Below are 24884 nucleotides of genomic sequence, written 5' to 3' on the forward strand. Positions count from 1 at the left end.
TCTAATATACTGAATATTTTAAAGAAGTACATTCTTTTTAGATCAGGGTCATATAAAGGAACTGGTTTTGTAGAAAGGTTCCATTTAACCACAAATAAATATTGGTTTTGAAGTTATAAAAATTAAATTGGAATTAGTGTCTTTTTTGTTATTTCATAATTAACCTTCTTTCATTGTCCTTATTTTTTATACATTTATAAATGTTATATTTAAATAAAACTAATATTATCGGATTTACTACATGGTTTTTATTTTTTTAAGCTACATATTTCTGACGATTCGATTACTTTGTAGCAACTATGATCACGGACTGACGAGATGGAAAATGCTCGTGTCCGTGATCACGGTTCCTGATCATGTGAACATGGTTACTGAAAAGTAACCGAAACGTCGGCAGTATGTAGTTTTGTACAAAAATTAAGCACGCGTGGTATATCCGAAAAAAATGAGTTTTATTTAAATAAAAAATATATTTTCTTACAATAAAATATTTAAATTATTTTTAAGGTATATGTCATAATAATTATTATTTTTTTTTTTTATATAAATAAATGTTACAAGAAATTTCTATAATAATTGCAATTTTCAATTGTATGGCAACACTTTTCATTATTTTGACAGAATGTAGAAGTCAGCTGAACGTTGAACAATGCATTTTTATTTATAACATTCTGTAACTTATAAAATGTTCTATCTTTATAAACGCACGCAAGTTTGATGTTTCATTTTAAGACACACCCTTGTATAGAGTTGTGATCGTGTAATTGAAATGTTTGGGAGACCTAGATGCAGAGAATGGACGCCTTTAACCACCCAGCAATTGAGATTACGTAGTTTAATACAGGTATAACAACATTGGTAATGATTAAGTAAATTCATTCCGCGTTACTTATAAAGTTAATGATTACTAACAAACACCTACACTATTATGACGTACAGCATTCCCGCATTTAGCACGCTCGAATATGCTTTGTAAAGATTTTTTATGATATTTTTATCAACTTTCACTGCTAACAATAAAGTTAAGGAAAATTTTATATGTAAAGATTTTGGAAGCTTATTTCATTAATATCAACAAATGTATGTACTGTTGACAACATCATGATCAATAATAAAACCTAAAACGGTCTCAAATCATTGTAATATGTATAAGGAATTTAGAATATATTTGTAAATATCGCAATGTTTATAATGTATCTTCTTATTGTATTGTATTTAACAATATATCATAAGTATTGAAACATTAAATCACCACAGTTATATAGAAGTTTATAATTGAATGTCATTTTAGTTCCTAAATATACTTTCAGGAGGATTTTATTTTAAAATATAGTGATCAAGTGCAATTTCTACATAACCACATTTCTTATAATATAAGTATATTATTAAAATCTATATATATATATATATTCACATTAACTTCTGGTATTATAATTAGATCATTAAATGTGTGACAATCAACCAGGTATTACATTAATTGATTTAAAGCCTAAAATGTGTTAAGCAAGAAAACACAGTTTTAAGGACCTTAAAAGAATGAGTATTCAAATTGTAGAATTTATGACGTCACAACGGCTTATCAAGCAAACAGAGACCCATCGAAATTTTCTATACAATGAAAACAATACAATTTTTTTTGTTGTATCCTGCAACTTAGCAAACTGTTTTTCTAAACAATAATCTAATCATTTGTCAGGTTTCCCTCGTCAAATTTTAAAGAATATTATGTTCTAGCCTATATTATAATTTACGGCTCGCATTTCATGTAACACTTAATAATTTTCTTTGACACTAAGTGATGTTATAAATATAAGGAATTTTTATAATAAATTTGTTAGTATGGAGTTTAAAATTGCTTTACTTGTAAATTTGGGCATTGATCTTGTCTATATTTTTACTTTCCATTAACCTGCAGAATTATTATTTGATACAAATATGGTAAAATTTTTGTACCTTCAGTATATAAAATGTGAAAAGTTAAAAAATTTACATATATATATATATATATATTTATATATTTATTTACAGATTGTGGGCTACAACATACGTCCACCGGAATCGAGACATCAGTGTAGTTATTTCTTAACTCTACACCACACGATTATGTCAGCACCATTTTATACAAGCGAGAGAATATCTTCACCGCATCCAAAGTGGAAGGAGATTGATTCAGGTCAGATATAAGATTTATTAGTATCATTAAAAAAAAATTATAAGATTATCTTTGACCTTTGACCTGGATGACATTTGAATATTTTTTTTATGTATTCAATATTATTGAATGAAATATAATTGTAAGTTTCGTGATTAAAATATATTTTATTGCATACGTTCATGCTTAAGTCTGTTATTTTGTTTTTTTTTTTTAAATATGGCTTCATTCGAACTGGATTCGTGGAATATTTTGCACATGTAAACACTTTTTACTGTTGGACGAATTATAATCTTGAGTACCTACCGTGTGGACGAAACACGAAGGAGTTCGTCGAATGGAATAATGACGTTTATTTTATTATTTTTGTTTATTAGGAATGCCTGAATGGAATTTAAAAATTATATTAAATAATGGAATTTGTAATTCGACTTTGAAAAATACCTAACTAAATATATAATAAATAAAAATAATTCGAACACTAAATGTATACAATACTCATAGTTTTTCGGATGGCTACGCTTAGTTTAAACAATAGTTATTACTTATTATGATATAATAAAAAAAACTACGCCAACGGCCAACGAAGCTTTGGGCGAAAGTTACTTGTTGTATAGGAAAGTTGTTTTGACACTTTGTTGACATTGACATATTTTTTTTTTTACCAAAGTGAAAACATCGACACCGATTCGTTTGAACTCAATTAAGTTTTAATGCATATTATTTTATTGTTTATATATATTTTATAATTGAACTATCTTTTGTATGTCATTACAGTCCAACGTCCGAGGTCATCGTTAATACTTTTGAATGACCGATTTATTAAAAAATATTCTTCTAAAAATGGATTTTATTGACATTAAAATAAAATATTGATTTTAATTATTTTTAGCTAATAATGGAATGTAATTTATCACGTTTTTTTGTTAAATCATATTTTATTAGATTTCAATTTTATCGTGTTACACAAATTAATATTTTAATTAATTAAACGGCAAAGTATATAAGGTAACAAGCTTGTAGGTCAATGCTAGTATTAAACCTTTTTATAGATAAAGCATTGAGTTTATCTGGTTGTCTCCAGTTTTTTAGTCAATACTAAACTAATTGCAGAATATTTAAATTCAAATAGTCATCCAAATTGCTTGTAGTTATACAAATACACATAAACAAACACACACACACACACACAATCATACAGTGATGTATCACAAACATGAAGTAACATTCTAACCCACATTCCTTATCATTCTGAGTCATTCAGTCAATCTAACCCCCACATCATGACCTATTTATTGCAGATCAAGTTTCTGTCCGAACTAAGTTTTTCCAGCGGATTCAGCCGCTTTAATGGCTTTTTCACAGATTTTTTTTTTTATTAAGTCATAAGTCGCGAATAGTTTTAGGCAAATATATAGCGTATAAATAGTAATATATTAATTATACATGTCTTATGTAATATCGCAGTTCATGATTTTATTGTGCCATAAATAGCATTAACGCTAGTGATTTGAGATTAAGTTAATGTTTAAGGTCAAACGAGATATAAGTGTTCATTTTATGTGATATATGTATATATTTATCCGAAACAAAGATAATTATTTTAATGCTCGCAAACCGTATAATGCATACGGACACACATCTATGTATTTCTCACGATAAGTATTTATTTTTTGATGACGTCATTCGTTATATCATATCTTTGTAAAAATATTTATTTATTGTTCACATTCATGTCATTGTTATAATATATATATATTATATTTATTTATGGACAATAGTTTTATTTGTACCAAATTGTTGAAAAAACATTATCGTAATTCGTACTCGTATTATACTTTTATAAGTTATTTTTTCAATATATACGATTTTGAAAGTACATAAAAGCTATTCAAAGGCGATATATTTGAAAACGATCGATAAAATATGTATTTATATCTATATGTTTCTATATTCAGTTATTTTCGTTAAGAGAATAACCATCTATTTAGGCAATTTGAATAAAAATTCATATTTCTCTTCAGAAATAACCCGATGTATGTCTTCAACGAACGTCATTATACGCATATGGTGTCATATAATATCACCGTCGAAGGATGACAACGAAAAATGTGAAGTCCAGGACAATATTATACAGACTTGGGGTGTATATTTTAGCGGGCTGAGATATATAGGGGCTAATTTAGCATTAAACTTTACGTCAGACTGTTTCAAGAGCAATACATTGGTGTTTCAAATGCATGGTGGTTATTTTTGTTCCTATAAAAGTCTTAAATTAGACGTTATACCGCCGGAAAATGATTTCGAACAAGGATCTCTTTCGTCAGACTCGTCTGGCAAAACGAACGTGTCCAAAATAACTTTAGAGTCTAGAGTTTTAAGGAATCACAAGTTTATAAAGGAATCTAGGTCGATATCGCCTGGAAAGTTTTCCAAAAAGGCCGATAAGGAATATTCCAAAAGCAATAGTCCCATAGAAAGAGGCTTCAGAAGAAATTTCGCGATGAGTTCAACGTCTAGCTTAAACGTTAATAGAGGTGATGATATTATTGAAAGGAAGAAAATTGAGACGAATCAAATTTACGAACACTCACCAGATATTGTAGTGAAGGAATTTACTTCCAGTGATTTTAACTGTGATATATCGGCGTCCCAGGAGGATATGTCGAATAAAATAGATTTGAGTGAAACAGCAGAAAACTACGACCTGAGAAACGAGTCTGATGGCATGCCAAAATATAGATATTTGGCATTAAGTTTTCTGAAATCCGAAATAAGACCGAGCTATAATGCAACTAAGCTGCAAAATTTGCATTTACTCCAGTATTCTATTAAGAAAAGGCAAGACGCTGTGCAGGAGATCAAGGAAAGGATCTATAAAAAATCCGCTTTAACCGACAATACAGATAATTGGTCTTCCGATGAATTTAACCTTAGAGCTAAGAGCAGATCTGAGAGGAATCTTTTCTCGCCGGACGATGACGGATCGAGTAAAGAAAAAGCTTCCTCACAAAGCGACACAAATTTGAAAAATGGCAAGATTAAGTCAGAAAGAGTTCCTGTATCAAATGGACCACGTTTGACATTAAAATTAAACGATCTCTTATCATACAAGGTATTTCAAATTCATCCTAGCTAATTATATTTCAACTATATATAGGATTTTATTGATCTCGATTATTCTATCCACAGTCTAAACCATCTCCCTTCCAACGGGCAGAACACGTTAGGCTTACAAAGCAATTGGAGATTTTGCATTTCAAACGTCTCATACTATCAGACGAAAGGGACAGCAAATTGGCTAACATAAGAAGACTGAAAGAGAAATATTCCAAATTATACGAAGAGAATCAGGATATAGGTTGGACAATTATGATTTAGAACTAACAAACTGATATTTTCATGCAATCGTAATAGAATTTATTATATTTACCCAATTCTATAGGTTCAGAATTGATGCAGAATTATCACACGCTGTCAAGGAGAACGGAAATATTGAAGGAAACGAGAGAGTCTTGTCTCTCTTTACGAGAACGCGCCGCCAGGTCCCACGCCGCACTCTCCAGCTATAGAAGCAACATGTTGATGCAGCTGCACAAGATATTTTACATAGAACAGGTTTGTATTGGTCATTTATGTTTGGCAAACAAAAAAAAATCTAGATCATACACAAGAAGCAACCAGCGCTTAGTTTAATGGCATGTTTTCTGAAATGTATAATTTAGTTACTGTCATGTATTTTTTTGTACCTATCATATAATTAATTCCTTCATTAAATATATATAATAATTTAAATTGAAATTCAAATACAAAGTATATAGCGTAAAACACATCGACATAAGCAGAATATTTCGTATCTTCTGCCTTATAGCTCATTACAATTTAACTATCAACCCAAAACTGCATTAATTTTAAGGACAATTATGTGTAAATTAATAACATTTACAGAAAGAACCAAACACGTGGACGATTTGCGACGTCCCGCTGCCTATATGTGGCGATGAAAACCCGCGGGAATCGAATCCCGTGCCGGATTCTGTTGCAGCTGGTTTCGTTGCTCAGGCGACATCTTTGACAGCTGCTATTTTAAACCAACCACTGAGATATAAGATCACATTGCTGGGTTCAGCCAGTAAGATTTTGGACATAACACCAGATTTGCCTGACCCTAAGTAAGACTTATATCGTACTAACACTATTTTGTTAATATTAATAATAGTATTGGGCTATTTAGTACTTTACCCACCATGATAATTTTTTTATAGTCGTGGGTCAAATGTTTTAGCATTATATAGCATATATACCAGATAATTACTTGACTTAATGTCAAATAAAATTCTATAAACTGTGTAACTAGACTCGACTTTAATTATAGTTCATATTTACATATGCAAAGAGAAATTATTATTCAGTAATATTTTAACAGAAATGTATACGATTATCTCTTGAAAATAATATCTAAATAGAAAGTATCACATATATATATACAGCATTATGTATATAAACCAAACCATATGAAAAACACAAATATTATGTAAATTTTAAACATAGCACACCCTGTATATTGCACAATAAGAACAACCTGTATAATTAAAACAAACAACTATTTAATACTTAAAGTAATGTAATGTGGAGCACTAAGAGAGGAATGGAAGCCGAGACTGCTGAGTAGATACTAACTTTATTTGCAATTGATCGTACACTAAATAGGTACAAAAGTAGGTTACATAAGTATAATAGTTAATAAGTATATTAAGTTAATATTATCTATTCAGTACATATCAGTATTATATTAAAATTAAATATAAACTACTTTATTTTCATTCATGTACATATATTTTCCAGTATACCGATATTCGCTCGAGGTGGTGACGTCACGTTATTCAGATACGCCATGTTCCTTCTAAACAAATGTATAGCCCAATTGTTATGGGGCAGAAATCTATCCGTACACGACATGAGACCCACACTGTCAAATTTACAAAGGTTAATGACCACACCGAGTAACTTGTGAGTGTTTTTTTTTTTGTATTTTTCCTATTTTTTTTTTGACATTTTAATTGCTCTACTACGGCATCTACTTAACCTTTAGTTAAAAATTTTAGTTGTTATAAAAAAAAAAAAAAATAAGTTTCTTGCGAAAAACTATGGTTCTGATAAAATTATTCTGATTGTTTACAAACTAATTAATAGTAGAGGCATAGAATTATGACAATTACATTGTTTTGTAGAAAATTATTTTGAATTTTTTCATATATTTTATTTGTATAATTACATAGTTTTCTTTCATATGTTTTTCCTTAAAATTATACAAAATAAACAAAAAAGGTTTCAACTATAATCACTTACTTCCGTTATGTTTTTATCAGGGAACTTTTCTACTGTATAATCAAGATTTTATATATATATATATTTGGACATATAATTTCTCAGATCAGATACATCAAAGCTCTTTGGTACATATTGTTGGCTGGCTGAGAGCGAGTGTCCAAGAACACAATCCCTAAGAAGTCTAGCCCCATCAGACAGGAAATACAGACAGTTCAATAGATTTAAGGTATTAAATTTTTATTTTTCTAGGTTGTAAATATTTAATCCTTTATTTAGTGACCTCTATTTGTTAGTAGCTCTATAAAATGTTAGCTTTATATTTATTCTGTATGTATTTTTATTCGTTGATATATGTACATTGTTATATATAAACTACCAGATTTGTGTATTTACATTACACTGTCAAAACTATATCCATCTCTCTCATATACTTGCTAAATATATAAGTAGAAGAGAGATAGCTAGTTTTGTATTATATACTTAGAGATACAGGTGATTTTTTTTTCTAAAGATTAGAATATAAATGTTATGTTTTCCTTTGAAAACATTAATGGGATAATATCTTGAAATGGTATACATATATCATGACATGAATACATACATACATATAAGATGTTCATACATATATATATGATCTTTAAGTTAAATCTTTTATTGGTCGCTTCTAATGAAACCGGTGTTTCTGGTTCCTAAAAATTTTATACAAATGCTACTTTCTGCTTTACCCACTTATCTGTTTTTACAATAAGAGCTTTTAATATGATTTAAATTATCTTATAAACATAGAAAATCAAATGATATAATTAATAGCCATTTGGTTTCTTTTAAAATTGTCATAGTAAAGATTTATATATACTTTTGTTTTGCTTATAAATTTCATTATAGTCGGGTTGGTCAGTTTCTTTTTTTTTTGTGTTTTTGACAGCTGTCAAATCCGTACAATAAATACAAGTAATTACATTTAGCAGCGTTATTGCATTTCTTATGTATATTTATTTAATTCAATATAATATGTATATTGTCATTGGATTGGGTTGACTGTATGTTGAATAAATTCATAATTTTATTTATATAAATAAAATATTTTTACTATTTTTTTAACGTCAATTCAAAGTCACATCAGCCATTCGATCGTGATCTGTCAGAAACGTAAACTTAAAGCGGCCGGACTGTATTATGTACTTTGAACGAACGAGTTTTTAGTCAAATAAATTACTAGTCAAGATTATTCCTAAATCGTAACATTATTAACTTTATATAAGTAGTACTATTTTTCTATTCCTACGTATTATATTTATTTGTAGTATAATATTTTTTTTTATTTTTGTACCAGTAATTCTATATATTAGAAGCTCTGTGTTGATAGTTCTATTCTTTGCTAGCTCTTTATTAATTGCCGGCTCTGAATTTGTCTATGTACATGGTTTTCTAAGTTATTCAAACGTTTTATTGTATATAATTGTCTTCAAGGAGACAGCGGACGTTCATTCACCCCAGAAATGTCAAAATGTTAGACGTCACAAGCATTCTAGAAGCGTTGGTAGCTATCAAGACGAAAAGGTTGGTATTAGATTGTATACCGCGATTATTAGTTTAAATAGAATCGTGGGTGATATTTACATCGCGACCACATGGGGATTTATTTTATTGCTTGAATAATACAAATTTTAAAAAACGCTTACCAAATAAGACTGATCGATTTAACAAATTTCATCCACAATCATCAAATAATTTGGTTCATATAATTAAAATGTATGTAATTATCGATATTTTTTCAGGAATTAACAGATCTAAACGACTCCACGATGTCGATTATGGGAAGCGAATCGAACATATATCATATGAAGATCAAGTCGAATTTGAAGCAACACAACTCAGAGCCACAAATGTCTAGAGAGGACGAGAAATTGGTACGCATATCAAGCAACAATGAAGACGAAATAACATGTTCTAGCTGTTTAGATGACAACGTGAAGAGGATATGTACTGAAATTAATGATTTCTGTACAAAATCTAATGTTGGAATTAATATAGCGGAATATATGGAGAGGAAGAGTAGTGTGGAGATTGACTTAGTATGCGATAATGTCAGAGACGTCATCGTTATACCCAGCGCTGAAGCTATTTTGGATACAGGACAGAGCGTTAATGAATAGCGTATTTATTAGCAAAAGAAATCCTTTTTATTTATTTGTCCATTCTATACATCATTAGCTCTATGGTAATCAATATATAAAGACAATTTAATAAAACCAGTATATCCCTACTTTGATTTTGTTTTCATTAACATTAATAAAAAAATAAAATAATGAAATACTTTCAAATAGTTTAAATTAAAATTTAATATCATTTTGAATAAAGTTGAAAATTTGGCGGATTTTGTACGTTTTGAATGCTCGGTTCTGATTGGTCGAAATGAACGCGGCATAATGTTGACAAATATCGACCAATCACATACGAGGAAGTATTTGTCAAATTGATGTACGAACGAAATTGAATTTGAAATATTATGATTTGCAGTTATTTCTAAATAAAATTTGGCTGTGTTATTCTTTCATAATTTATTGATACGGTATTCATTTTGTCTAGTTAATAACGTATATACATTTTGTTTTCTATTACATTAATTTTATTTTGTACCTTAATATTATTAGTATATATCTATGTAATTTACAATAAAATTTCCGTATCGTTTGTATGATATACAAAATTAAGGAATAGGGAACACGAAATTTTATAAGCTTATATTTATTGTAGTGTACAATAAAAGGATGTTTTGTTCCTTTTAATTTTAATTTAGTTGAAACCTCAAAAATATATCTTAGTCGTTAATAATAGATTAGTTAATGAAAATGGAAGAAATTGTTTTTTTTTTTTTGTACTTTTTAATTAAATAAAATGTGAAATATTTCTTTATAATTTCATAGATTTTTTTTATTTATTTATTATGATGTATTGTAACCCTGATATATATATATGTATTATATAACGAGGTCCAAACACTTTTTGACGTTTTAAAGTTAGAACATATTTTTTTAATTCATTTTTGAATTTGGAATTCGACGTTTTCATTTATTTTTTTGTGAACCTCATTTAACAGTATAATAAAACTTAAATTAACGAAATAGCGTTTATAGATATAATAAATTATTTATTTGTATCTGCTGTTTTATTTTATCTATAATTTATATAATGTAAAGTAATTACTGCTTGAATTATTAATTAAAAAGAAAGCGTGAATGATGAAGCTAAGAAAATTAAATCGTATGTGTGATACTCTAAGGAATTTATATAAATAGTAAAAATAATATATATATATTTTTTGGCATGAATGTTTACAAATATGACATTTACAATATTTGTACGTATGTTTGTTCCTACTAATCTCTGGAACGGCTACACCGATTTAGTTGTGATTTCAATAGACCAGCTGATGTTATAAGGAGTAACTTAATCTATTTTTATATTAGAAAAAATATATATTTTTATATGCATATATATTGTAAAAGTAACTTATGCTCGGGTGAAGCTATGTCCAGTTTAAAATAAATCTATTTGGTATAAAAATAAATTAAAATAACTATTGTATAACCTAATTACAAACTATTTATCAGGCCCTTTACATTAGAATATGTGCCAGCGACGAATAACAACACTCCTATCAGTATAACGAAAATGTTCTTCCAAAATCTCCAGTACAGCCTGCCGAGGCCAGGGCTCTCCCAGATAACCAACAGCTCTATAAACGCCGGGAAAATGAAACCCATATTTGATAGGCAAAACGCACCCAGCTGTAAATAAACAATCAAAAGATATCATAAATGTCATTAATAAAATTAAATTTTAAACAAATCTTTATTGGAATGTATAGATATATATCATTAATTGGATCATCATCATCATCAGCCTATTGATGCCCACTGCTGAGTAAAGGCCCTTTTTCACATGGAGAAGGTTAGAGCATTATTCACCACGCTTGCTCAAGACGGGTTGGTGATTTTAATCTTATAATTGGAAATTATAAGGCCAGGTTTCCTCACGATGTTTTCCTTCACCCTTAGTCAGTGCTATCTAAATACTCTTAGACAGTACATATGACTCGGAAAAGATCACATAGGTACTTGCCAGGTTTCGAACCCGCGCTCTCACGTATGAGTGGCGGGCCTTTAACCTCCAGGTCACCACTATTCATTAATTGGATAGTATTTAAAATATTCTTATTTTGACAATTATATTCGATTAAAATACTCTAGTTATAGCTTGTAAAAATAACGAACATGACAAAATCATAAATTAAGATATCGATAATATTAGCTTCATATGACAAAAAACCTTAAATTGACACTTAAATTTAAGTTCACGTAAATCTGTAAGTAAACTCACCAGTCCCATCAGATTACCGATATTCGGGAAGGCGATTGCAATGGCTGTGATCGCAATCACGAATATGGATCTGTATATGCGTTCCCAAAGCCAGTATTTCTTTGGACTGTGTTTCTTTGATACGTAATACCACACCAGATTGAAGGGGGCCCAGAAGTTTAGAGCGAACGTTATGAAAATCATCACCCCCATCAAACATTTCAGGACGGTTGGAAAACTGAAATTAAATGATTTAATTCGGAATTTATTTAAATTATAATGGATATATCGTAATAATGTTTATATATATTGAATAAATTGCTCACATTTCGGTGGGAAAATTCAATGTAACCGGCGATATGGAATTCTCTCCGAAGCCCCAATAACCAAAGAATCCGACGAGCATTAAGAATAATACGACCACGCACATACCTGTGAATTGAAATGAAAAATATTAGTATTATTCGGATTTACTACGCGGATTTTATTATTTAAAAACTACATAATCCTGACGTTTCGGTTACTTTGCAGCAACCGTGATCACGGGCAGACGAGGTGAACACGGGAAGACGAATCTTAGATCTCATTATGAAAAATATTGTTTAAAGAAAAATCATTTTCATGTTCACAGAACAAGATAAACTGGACAATTAATTGCAAAAAATACAAACTCCTTTTTGTTATCTATCATTGTTTCTGGACATTTCTTTTTTTGAAGAATTCAGTTAAATTTTGCACCAAGTATATTAAAAGATGCAAAAACACTGCCTTTCGTTAAATATCACCGTCACCAAAAAAAAAGTAATAAAACCAGTAACATACTTATCACTAAAAGTATAAATCTTTTAAATATATTCTGTAACGTACCCGCAGCAAGTATCTTCGGAAACTTCTCAGGTTCTTTCATATTATTCTCTATTGGCAAAGAAACTCCTATACCCTCCATACTGAAGACTACGATGCCGCAGAATTCGAAGAAACCAATTCCGTCCTTCCAAGCTGGTACTGAAGCCAACGGCGGAGCGGATTTATATCCATAGTATATCGTTGCGACAACACATGCGACTGAAATGTTGAAGCTTTTATAAAAACTTTCTATATTCTTAATTCATGTCCTGTTTTTTTTTTTGGTTCATAAGCAAATATAAATAATATGTTTTCTTAATGAGATCTAAGATTTTCGCGAGTATTCATTTAAATGAAACTAGTATTATTCGGATTTACTACGCGGATTTTATTATTTAAAAACTACATAATCCCGACGTTTCGGTTACTTTGCAGCAACCGTGATCACGGCCGTGTTCACGATTCACACCTCGTCTGCCCGTGATCACGGTTGCTGCAAAGTAACCGAAACGTCGGGATTATGTAGTTTTTAAATAATAAAATCCGCGTAGTAAATCCGAATAATACTAGTTTCAGTTAAATATGTTTTCTTTGTTTCTGTATAATAAGTTTTGCAATAGATTTGAGGTTTGCTATTTCAGAAGCAGTTTTAGACTATGTTGAATCATGTTATTGTTTCTTGCAACTATGTTTAACGTAAATATAAAATGCAACAAGTATTTTAATAAAAACTTTCTCAGTTAGAATAACAATTTCAATTTTGCATAAGTGGATCCAATTAGCCTTTATCAGAGTAACTTACCAATAAAAACATCAGCAATTAATGTGAATGGTGCCAAATATTTCAATGTGGTTATCATACAAAGCAATAACACAGGTATGAGTAGAGCGAATATATACAGTCTCAGGCGGTTTAAGTCATATTGTTGCTCTTCTGTACTGGCCTCTACAACTTCTTTGATTGTTTTAGCGATGATTATTTGGTAAACGCAACAAGCTCCGAATAGGTCTATACAAATTACTGTGTCGACAGCATATCTATAAAAGAGAAACTAAAAGGCATGATTCAGAGGTGGCCAAATGAATGACCAAAAAAATATTTATCACTATTTTGGACTCAGAAGAATTATGTTTCTGGGATTTCCGAAAATACGATTTTTCGAAGGGATTTTATTTTTGTTTCTCGTATCTTAAAAATGTATCAGATTTTGAAGTAAAACTTCTTTACGCACGCTTGACTTGGGGGTAAGTTGGTGAAAGCGTTACGAAAAGTGAGATCGGGCGAGGCGAATGAAAGTGAGAGGGAGATATAATTTAGTGAAGATATATAGAGACAGTGTTACGGTTGGTATATTACTCTAGAGGCAAGGGAGTGAGCTGTGTGCGCGTATATTTTCTTTCTCGCTTCCTTTAATAGCCAGTGCATGAAATATATATATATTTAGGGAGCACACCTTTAATTTAGGGATGGAAACATAAGTTGAAGAATCGATTCACGATTCCGATACCGATTTCAGAAATTTCGCTTCTCAGAATCGATTGATCAATTTCAAGAATCGATCTTTTATATAATCCATTCTGGATAAGACTTTTTATTAAAAAAAAATATAATTTTTTTAAATTTTAATAAATAGAACTATTTAATAAGGTAAAAGGAACAATTAAATGTAAATTGTAGAATCGATCATTAAGAATTGATTCGAGTCTAAATAATCGAGTTTTTTCACCAAAGAATCGATTCTCGGGTAGAATCGGAATCGATTTAACCATCCCTCATTTAATTTGAACCGAATTTAATTTTAATAAATAATATCCATAATGAGTCTACCACAAGACATGTAACAACAATTGATGCAGAGTTCTCTAGATATCTTTCTAACCTTAATTCGAAAACATATGTATCTTATTTCTCATATCATATGCCTGTTGTTTCGGTCCTACAAACAACTACAGTAATTAGTCATGTAACCGACGATAAATATAATGAAAATAATAATTAAAAAGAAATATCTATTTAAAAAATTAATTTATCAATGATAACCCTTAATGAATTCAAACGGTTGTACAAAATTAATATGTGATTATGTATACATGTCTGTATTATACATATATACATATATAAATATACGTGTATATATTACATATAGATGGAGCGAAAGAAGTTTTACTTTAATCGTGTGTCTAAAGCACCTTTTTTTAAATTAAAGTATTTGTAATTTTTAATCCATAGTCACTATTTATAGATTAAAAAGGTTAATAGTCGCGTCTTAATTAATATTTTATATATATTTTTTTATCGACGTCAAAATCAGTTCTCTATAGGACACTGTGTTTTTAACTCAAAAATATAATTAAAAATCTTGTAATATGGAAACATCATGTTCGTATTAAACTTAATGTTATATATTTCTTTTGCTGTGGATGAAATTGAATTATGCCGTACCTAAATATTTTGCTGTATTTTCTTAATTTTGGAAATGGACCTACTTCCAACGACGCTTCAGCTAAGTCTGGGTATGACATCTCCGTGAGATGCAGCCTCTTATATAAGGTTTGAGCGGACTTCACTAGTATCTGTAAAAAAGCATCACTAATTTTGTCTACTAAGGACAATTTAATTCATTATTACAATTCCTCAAAAGTATCTATTACTCTTATGTCCTTCAACATTGATCTCAAGACCTCTGACAATTATTTTAAGAGTCATTTCCTAATTAGTACGAAGAAGTTTGCGAGTGTATTTATATTAACCGTTACTATGGATAGAACAATCTAAATAACTTTAATAAAAAAAAAGCTATTAAGTATTGTAAAACTTACATGCATGCAGTACGCTATATAAAACCCGAAAATCACTGTTATAAATAAAGACGTCCATAGCCCAGATTTCATATAGGCCTCATGAATACCCAGAATACCTCCTCCGAGACAGCCTTTTATAAGATGCCCCGTTGATTCTATAGTACTGGAACAAGCGGTGAAATAATTTTTTGAGAGGTATTAAAATGAAAAGGGTCATTATTGCGGTATAGTGCTAAATTGTATGCTTATAGTTTAGTGTATTTTTTTGTCACGATTGAAGATAACATAACATTGCTCCTTTTATTACCAACGTTGGTGTATGATTATTTTAATGTACCACTTATTAACCATTTTATATAAACATTCTGATAATTCTTTCACAGTATGAAAGCTAGTTAAATATTATGAATATAAGAATTGATTTCACTATCTCAATACTTAAATATTTTCTTAACATAACCTGACGAAGTTCCCACCGTTCACCTATATGTGACGGGGTTCCTAAATTTTTATTATACACTATATTAAAAAAAATGGTTAACCAGAATAAAATCTTTTTGAAAAAATCACGAGGACGCCAAGAAAGTATAGATCACAATAAATAATGAGATCTAAGACTTACACGAGTTTTATTCATTTAAATGGAACTAATATATGTATTTCGGATATACTACGCGGATTTTATTATTTTAAACCGTGATCACGGTTGCTGAAAAGTAACCGAAATGTCGGGATTATGTAGTTTTAAAATAATAAAATTCGCGTAGTATATCCGAAAATATATTAGTTTCATTTAAATCACAATAAATAGTTTCGGTTTATGAATGTGAAACAAATACTTTATTCAAATACAAAAATGTCAAATAAATTAACACCGGCCAAGTTATTCCACGTTTGTTTTACGTGTCGGTAATTGAGGTCGCGTCCATTTAAAATAAATTGCTTCGTATCAAACATGCAAAAGAAAACACCGATCACGTCGAATTGATTCAGATCCATCACCGTCATCACAATAATCAAACACGACGAATGTATATTTAATTGAATATAAAAATAATTCAAAATTCTTCTTTATTGAGAATTTCATTTGTTATATTAATTTAATTATATCATAATAGTTTTTGCGCGAAACTTGATCCGTTTCATTTTGTGGTGAAAAAATAGATATGGTAATAAACCAGCAACGACATCTATTATCTGTATCCCGTAACTTCATAGAGAACAAAACTGTTATACCGGGATTCCTCAAAAATCACACGGAATTCCATGACAAATTACAGCCTTTATTTTATTTAATGTCTAAACTACGTTACTGTAAAGGTTCATAAAACTATCTGTCTTAAATTTTTTCGTGAATGAAGAACAAACATACAAACATGAATTATGCTCACAAACTTTCGCATTTATGTTAGTATGGGATGCGATTAAGACAGCCCCAATTTCTTGTAAAAATATTTTCGGGTTATTTTGTTTGCAATAGTATCTTTTTAACGGCCACATAAATTAACACACTATATTTTAGTCCAGTTTCTAGGCCCTTTTGTGATGATAATATAGTCTTAGTACAAATTAATATATATGTTCTATATAGAACATACTTAGTAGGTCTTCGGATTTGTCTCTCCTTTACGAAGTCAAATGTATCTTTTTCTGGGTGAAGCACAAATCTCTTTGCTTTCACATACGGCGGAGGCTGCGGCGGAGGCTTACTCGGATCGAAATCAAGTTCGGTCTGCGTGTGATTTATCTGAAAATTATGGGATTTATATATAATAATAGTTTACTGATAATAGTATTCAATTCAATTATGATATTTTGATTCAAGCTACAATGTCGAAATGCAACTAACACATCTCGTCTGCTAGTGATCACTGTTGCTGCAAATTAACCAAAACTTTGGGAGTGTTTTGTTATAAATACGTAGTAAATTCGAAAAATATTATTTTTATTTAATTGGATATTCGCGAAAATGTTAGATCTCACCTACAATGTCGTTTAGTTTCACATAAACACATTTAGTTACTTTTTCTAGTAACTATTGTAAATACATTTATATCATTAATGATCTTGTCTTAGATATGAACAAAGTTTTTAAGTAAAATGTATTTTTATAAGGTTCGTAAAGACCGGAATAAATGTGAGCAAAATAGTCGTAGTCCATACAAATAAAATTCAAAGTATTCCCTTAAATTAATTAGTTACAAACAAGTATTGCAAACAATGATTGTAGCTTTGATTAGGAATATTGATAATAATTTTTTAATATTTTTATATATACATTTAGTTTATAAAACACATGTATCACAACACAACCACGGACGAAAGTTTTCAAAGAGAAGTAAATAAAAAATAAAAATTAAATAACAGCTGCTAACTGTGCATTGTATAGGTTCAAGAATTTTGAAGGAAATAAATATTATAAAGGACTGCTAAAAATTAAATATTAATACTTTTTTTTAATTATTATCCAAAACAACATAATGTTGCTCTATCTTGTCTGACTTATTGCCTGCTGCAATATTCAATATTATTTCAATTAAATCCAGAATTACTGTTTTAATTTTGACCTGTATGAAAACTCCAACAATAAAAAGGATATTATATATATATATATATATATTCATCTGTTCTTATTATAATATTACAACAAAATTATTCCCAAAGTCACTTAAATATTTTTACAGTTTATACTAATTAAAATATAACCTTCGCCGTAGTTTTTATCTCCTTGTAAACACGAGGCGAAAGAGTATGTTTTAATTACCTCGTATTAATTTATCATAGTGTAAATAATAGGATTAAATTATTATCAACAACTATTAAGTGGTCTAATCTAACATGGAATACCTGATGAGGTGTCATCTTTGATTTTAATTGTGACTGAAAATGCTTTGTTAAGTAATTATTTAAATTCCATTAAACTGGTAAACACTTGAATTATTAACTATATATTAAATTATTGAAAATTGTATTCATTGTGAATGCCAGGGCTGGCAAGTTCTGATGCGATTAAAATTCCATGCAGAAATATTTGAAACTTACACAGTAGATTCCTTCTGGAAATGTAGTTAAGAACAATATTTTATTAATAAAGAAGATTATATTAAGATTTGAGGAAGAAATTTATGTTACATATAATAAAAGCAATTAATATATATATATATATATTATCGATACATTTAAGGTATTCAGTATCATCATCATCATCATCATCAGCCTATCGGAGCCCACTGCCGAGCAAAGGCCTCTTCTCACATGGAGAAGGTTAGAGCATTAACCACTACGCTTGCCCAACACGGTTTGGCGATTTGAAACTTATAATTTGAAAGAAAAAAATAAATATGTATTGAAGATAATATTTTGTCTTTTAAATTAAATATTTGTTAAAAGAAATGAATAATATTTGCTATCTTATCGTCCAATTATATAAATGTTCCACCTCATTACGTATTTCAAACAAAATCAAATGCACATTTCTCGAAATGATTCTTAATTGCACTATTATTATTTTAAAAGTTAACTAGTTTAGATATATAATAACTTTTATCGGATTTTATGTAATTTTTTTTTATACTTTGCCGCAAAAAATCACACTAAAATCAAGTTTATCAAGTTATAAGCGTATTAATGAAACTGGAATAAGTTTAAAAGTAAAAAAAAAAAAATTAAAAAAAAAGTGTAACGCGCAGTGAGGTAAACTATTTTAAAGGAAATATTATATAACAATTCATGAAAATGACATACTGTTTTTTTTTTTTCACCACATTATTTTGCTGTGGAATTTTTCTCTTAACGCTATCGATAAGGAAATGTGGAAAACAATTTGACATACAACATGTAATTTGATAGGAATTCAAAACCGATTTTAAGACACTCGTCCAGTTAAGTGAAGAGAAAAATGTTGAGTAATAATAATTTTTATTTCACTTTATTTCAGTAAAACAATTATAACACGTGTTTCATTTTTTTTTTAACGCAAGTTTGAATACAAAAATAGATTTCATTTATAATTTAATTATTTATAATACGCAGTTCTTTAGAATAACACAATATTTTATATTTAAATGTGGAATCTAAGTGCTGGTCGGAAACTAATAATATGAATATTTTGAATTATTTTGCTTTAATAAATTTCAAGTGTTTAATAAATTTAATTACTCACATTATTAGAATTCAATTCCATTATCACAGAACCTCTCTATTTCACTTCTGATGGACGTATCAATTAAACGTGAAGATCCTACCGGCCTTCGCGCGTACAAACTACTATGGAACATTCATATGCAAATATTCGTCTATTTTTAATAATATAACCATATAGTTCACTGTTTAAATGGTTTCACTTTTTACAAAAATGGCTTACTGTAATACGACTATTCCTTTTATAATTATAGACATTTAAGAGATTAGTATTTGTAGTTTATTTGTAAAAGAGATATTAAAAAAAAAATGCGTAGGTTTACGATACAAATTTGTACTAACGACCTGAAAGTGTCTAAAAAGATAAATTTCGACTATCGAATTGCTTGTTTATGTAGTATTTATAAAAGTTACTATACAATTTTATGTTAATTTGAACATGATTGTCAGTTTGAATGAATTGTTATTTGTTTATTTTTAGGAATATAACCATAAACTGTTTGTATATAAATATATAACTAAACGTAATTTAAATTTAAACTTCGTATCTATATATTCTTTTAGCAAACTATTTAAGGTCGTATAAATAATTCACATAAAAAATACTATCAATTCAATATCTTAAAAACTTTCGAATACATTTTTTGCTATAAAATATAGTGCGATCAATTTTAAAAGCATAGCTTTTTCATAATCTCTTCAATATTCGTGCTGTGTAATTGCTTTGTTTTATAAACAATCACACACGATTCCTGTCAACATGAGCATCACGCCGATATATAGTCATTGGGAAACAGACGTTTCGTGTGACGAGTGTAAAAATATTGATGCCTTGGCAAAAGGCGCAGGCAATGTTGTTTATCATAATTTTAAATGGCAGTTCGCTACATTAGTGCTAATGAATTCTACAGTGCTTTGTGGAGTTAGCGCATTTATGAAGTCTTATGGGAAGAATATTATTTTCGTTAATGAATTGTCATCTCCGATGTTTTATGAAACAATGAGTCAATTCGTTCTTTTTGGATATGACCTTGACAATATTGTTGCCATGTTGCAGTGGATAGAGAAGTACAATTTTGACAATACTGGTAATTTTTTAATCATCTGCCAATCGGATGAAAGATACCAATGTGATGAGACCGAGGCTGTCAAAATTTTATGGGGATTTAGAGTGGTTAATGTTATTTTTGTTAATCTCTCACACCATGGGACCGGTTACTCCTATAATTTCGAAGAAAACTGTAAACCTGGGCCACCAATAAAACTAGAAAATTGGGGTACTTGCTTTCAATCCGGAAAAAACTGTTATGATTATTTTCCTATGAAATTACAAAACTTTCACGAATGTCCGATTTTAGTTTCGACTTTCATTCAGCAACCTTATATGGTTTTAAATAACGGAGTACCATCTGGGGCAGACGGAGATTTGCTACGTATATTGATAGAAGCCTTAAATGCAACCCTTGTACTGAAAACCCCGTGGAAGGGTGATGGGTGGGGCAATCTTGATGAAAATGGAAGCTGGGTGGGATCCCTCGGTGATCTATATTATAATTTAGCTGACTTCTCGATGACATCCGCTAGTATCACAGAAACAAGGTATAAAGAATTTCAGATGTCTACATTTTATTACCACTTAACAGTGGTATGGGTGACTCACCCATCGGTTGAAGAAGAACCAACATTCAAACTTATGCGGCCATTTAGGACCGACTCGAGAGCCGCACTTTTAGTATTTTTCATTTTATTTCTGCTTCTAGTGTTAATTGTTAAAACAAATTTTTGTACATCCCTATTGATGGTGATGAAGATTTTTGTAAGCAAGAGTATTCTATTTCATTCTGTAGAAATATGTATGGGTCAACCAGTAGCATTGCAAACTAAGAAAACCAGCGTTTTATCATTGATTCTAATTTGGGTAGTTTTCTGTTTCCTTATCAGAACATTTTATCAAGTGCATCTTATAAACTCTCTAAAGACGGATGTGTACATGTCGAATTTCGTAACTATAAAGGACGCAATAAGAGAACAATATGATTTCGGTGGAGGTTTAGCTTTGAGGGACTACTATGTTGAACAACCGGAAATATTTGATAATTGGAAAGACGTAAACAGCACTGACTATTTAAACATTATGAACAATTTGACTAAAGGTACCAAATTTGTTTTGGCTATGAATGTAGCCAGTACAAAATATTTTATTAGAAAAACAGGAAAAAAATTACATATTCTTCCAAAAAAAATTGTAACATCGCCGACTATATTGTTCTTCAAAAAATTCTCTCCTTTAGTTTTGCCCATTAACCAGATACTGAGCCGTTTAGTTGAATTTGGCATTCCGCAAATGCTTTACGAAAACAGCACCTCAACATTACTTAAGACTGAATCGTCTAATAATTATAAACCTATCAAGCTAAAAGAATGCGCAGGCTGTTTTGAAATATTATGCATAGGTTGGTTGTTATCGTTTGTAATATTAATCGTCGAAATGTTGATAAAAAAATGTAAAAGCATAAAATTATGCCATAAGCACTGAATCGCCTTATTCCCATTAAAATAATTAAATCGTAAATAATAAGTGAAGCCTAAATGTATAGTGTTTAAGCATGACATGTAAAACAGCAATCAGTGTTTACAGTTATCACCCATGTATTTCTATTAGCAGTGATCGTTCTTTCGATAAAACTTACATTGGATTTACCTAAAAGCTTTGCAATGAACAATACCGATCGATTTACATACGAAGAGCCGGTTGTGTTAGAAAAAATTGGTAGAATAGCTGCCAAGATTGCTTATTATAATTTTGAGTGGCGTTTAACGACTTTAGTTATATTTAATTCAGTAAACAGCGTCTTCGCGTTGGAGTCATTTTTTAACGCCTACAATAAGGCTTTAGTTGTTACATATGGAAGATTTGTTCTTCATCAACAAACATTTTTTCCTCAGTTTGTTATATTTGGTCATAGTTCTCTGGAAATCATCAATACTATCAAATGGATCGACAAATCAAGATATGATAATGCTGGAAAATTTATTATCATATGCGTTGATTTAGAATACAAAAATTGTGATGAAAATCGGGTTTTCTTCACATTGGCAAAAGTTAAAATAATAAAAGTGGTGTATTTAAGAGTGACTAAGGACTCGGAGTACTTGTCCTTTTCATATGATTTTATTTTGCCCGATAATTGCTATAATAGTAAACCAGAATTGATTAATTTTGATACGAAATGTCCAAACGATGATTGTTTTAAAATGTTATTTCAAAATCGTCTAAAGAATTTTTATAAATGTCCTCTTATTGTGTCTACGTTTGAACAGCCTCCATTCATGTATTTAAATAATGAAACTAAACAACCTACAGGAAGTGATGGAGATATCATCAGATTAGTGGCAGAAGCATTGAATGCTACAATGGAAATAAAAATACCTTCAGCAGGTGGTACATGGGGGAATTATGAAAATAATAACTGGACTGGGTCTTTGGGCGATGTATTTAACGACCGCGTTCACGTGTCCGTTTGTTCATTGCCTATTTCCGAAGATAAGTATGGTAATTTTCAAATATCCTATATCTACAACTCAATGGATATAGTTTGGACAGCTGAAATACCACCCATAAAGCCATCTTGGACTAAATTGCTCTCTTCTTTGGACATAACGTTACGAATTGCAGTATTCTTAATGTTCATTGCAATTGCCTTCATCAACACTATTTTAAAAAGCCATCATTGGCGAAAATTTGTCAAAGTTTTCACAATAAAATCTTTTCGATCTAATCTACTAATTAATTCCTGGGCCTTATTTCTCGGCATACCGATATTAAGAATGCCAAACAAACGGGCACTTAAATTAATTGTCTTTAGTTGGATTTGGTTCAGTTTTATTATCAAAATTGCATATCAAGCAGCATTAATAAGTTCTCTGAAGAATAAACAATTTGGAGATAATTTCCCTGACTTTGAGTCAGTGATAAAAACCAAGCGCCCTTATGGGGGTTTGCCAACTCTTAGGCAATATTACGAAGAGGATCCTTACGTTTATGACAACTGGATAGTTCTAGATTTCGATGAGTCTTATGAAATTTTAGAACAAATATGTGACGTTTCAACAAACTTTGTTCTTGCATTTAATAAAGAAATAATAATGGAACACCTTTTTAAGTACAATGGAACAAAGAGATTACAGATATTGCCATATAAAATTGTGAACAGTCCTACAGTGATGTATTTCAAGAAGTATTCTGTTTTTGAGGCTCCCGTTAGCACTGTGCTCAGTAGAATGGTGGAATCGGGACTGACTCAATTCTGGCGTAACAGATATTTGACATATGTAAACTTTTTCTTTCGTAGAATAGAAGATCACGAAGAGGAACCGTTTACGTTCGACAATTTTAAAGCATGTTTGGCCTTATTAGTTTTTGGTTGGATTTTATCAATAATATTTTTTGTATTAGAGGTTTTTTGTGGGAGATATGAGAAGAGGCTTAAATAGTTAATTGAAATAGTAATGCTAATAAGAACCTACACACATAATTTAGATTAGTAAATGTGGTTTCTGCTTATGATGTTTTAATTAGGTAGTTGTTTAAAAATGTCATTTTAGTAAATGTATTCATGACAAACTAGTAATAAAATATTTATAATATTATTCGTTTTATTGTTTTTACATGCTACTCTTTGGTGGACTTAAAGAAGCAATATTTCTAAATAAGTCATATTTTAAATATGTATTAGGTAAATAAATAACTAATTAAAAGGTGGATACCTGATATAGAAAAATTACTAACCGTGTTCAGGCAGTTGCTTTAACTTAAATATTTTGCTGGGAAATAATCTAAAAAACCGCTATAATAAATATGGTCTTGCAAAATCACCGCCATAAAAATATCTTCTCGGAATTTAATTCAACCTGCGGATACCAAACAAATGTTATAACAAGATTATTGACTATATCGCAATAAAAAATAACAATTCTGAGTATAAATATTGTAAACAAAATAATCTGATTCTCTGCTTGTTACTCTTAAATTCATATAACTATATTTATTCTTGTAACAATAGTCATCATTATCATCATCACCCTATCGGAGCCCACTGCCGAGCAAAGCCTCTTCTCACATGGAGAAGGTTTAGAGCATTAATCGCCACGCTTGCTCACGGCGGATTGGCGATTTCAAATTTATAATTTGAAATTATAAGACCAGGTTTTCTCTCGATGTTTTCCTTCACCGTCTGTCAGTGTTGTCTAA

The 24884-nt window shown here is 29.9% G+C and overlaps 4 protein-coding genes across 5 annotated transcripts; 3 read left to right on the forward strand and 1 right to left on the reverse strand.

The window, feature by feature from the left end:
* The first annotated feature begins 622 nt into the window (after positions 1 to 622).
* On the forward strand, positions 623 to 9749 carry LOC116775623 (uncharacterized). Of its 2 annotated transcripts, none has more exons than XM_032668544.2 (10): positions 623 to 844; positions 2029 to 2173; positions 4177 to 5267; positions 5345 to 5513; positions 5598 to 5770; positions 6101 to 6324; positions 6998 to 7162; positions 7586 to 7709; positions 8954 to 9043; positions 9262 to 9749. In XM_032668544.2, exons 1-10 carry the CDS (start codon positions 770 to 772, stop codon positions 9637 to 9639), a joined length of 2634 nt encoding a protein of 877 aa, XP_032524435.2. In that variant the 5' UTR covers positions 623 to 769; the 3' UTR covers positions 9640 to 9749. The 2 variants fall into 2 exon arrangements, with proteins under 2 accessions (XP_032524435.2, XP_061381024.1); XM_061525040.1 differs by having other exon boundaries at positions 8957 to 9043.
* A 99-nt stretch (positions 9750 to 9848) lies between these two features.
* Positions 9849 to 19769, reverse strand: LOC116775701 (proton-coupled amino acid transporter-like protein pathetic). Its single transcript, XM_032668658.2, has 9 exons — positions 19656 to 19769; positions 17092 to 17240; positions 15512 to 15656; positions 15135 to 15265; positions 13494 to 13729; positions 12713 to 12910; positions 12172 to 12277; positions 11867 to 12083; positions 9849 to 11274 (listed from the first exon to the last, which is right to left on the reverse strand). Exons 1-9 carry the CDS (start codon positions 19674 to 19676, stop codon positions 11080 to 11082), a joined length of 1398 nt encoding a protein of 465 aa, XP_032524549.2. The 5' UTR covers positions 19677 to 19769; the 3' UTR covers positions 9849 to 11079.
* Positions 19770 to 20393: 624 nt separating this feature from the next.
* On the forward strand, positions 20394 to 22293 carry LOC116775531 (probable glutamate receptor). Its single transcript, XM_061524974.1, has one exon. The coding sequence runs from the start codon at positions 20394 to 20396 to the stop codon at positions 22167 to 22169; it is 1776 nt and encodes a 591-aa protein (XP_061380958.1). The 3' UTR covers positions 22170 to 22293.
* Positions 22212 to 24283, forward strand: LOC116775532 (uncharacterized). Its single transcript, XM_032668413.2, has one exon. It carries the CDS (start codon positions 22349 to 22351, stop codon positions 24125 to 24127), a length of 1779 nt encoding a protein of 592 aa, XP_032524304.2. The 5' UTR covers positions 22212 to 22348; the 3' UTR covers positions 24128 to 24283.
* The last annotated feature ends 601 nt before the right edge of the window (positions 24284 to 24884 follow it).

Source organism: Danaus plexippus, chromosome 27, assembly GCF_018135715.1.
Source record: "Danaus plexippus chromosome 27, MEX_DaPlex, whole genome shotgun sequence".
In the NCBI taxonomy this organism is placed as follows: domain Eukaryota; kingdom Metazoa; phylum Arthropoda; class Insecta; order Lepidoptera; family Nymphalidae; genus Danaus; species Danaus plexippus.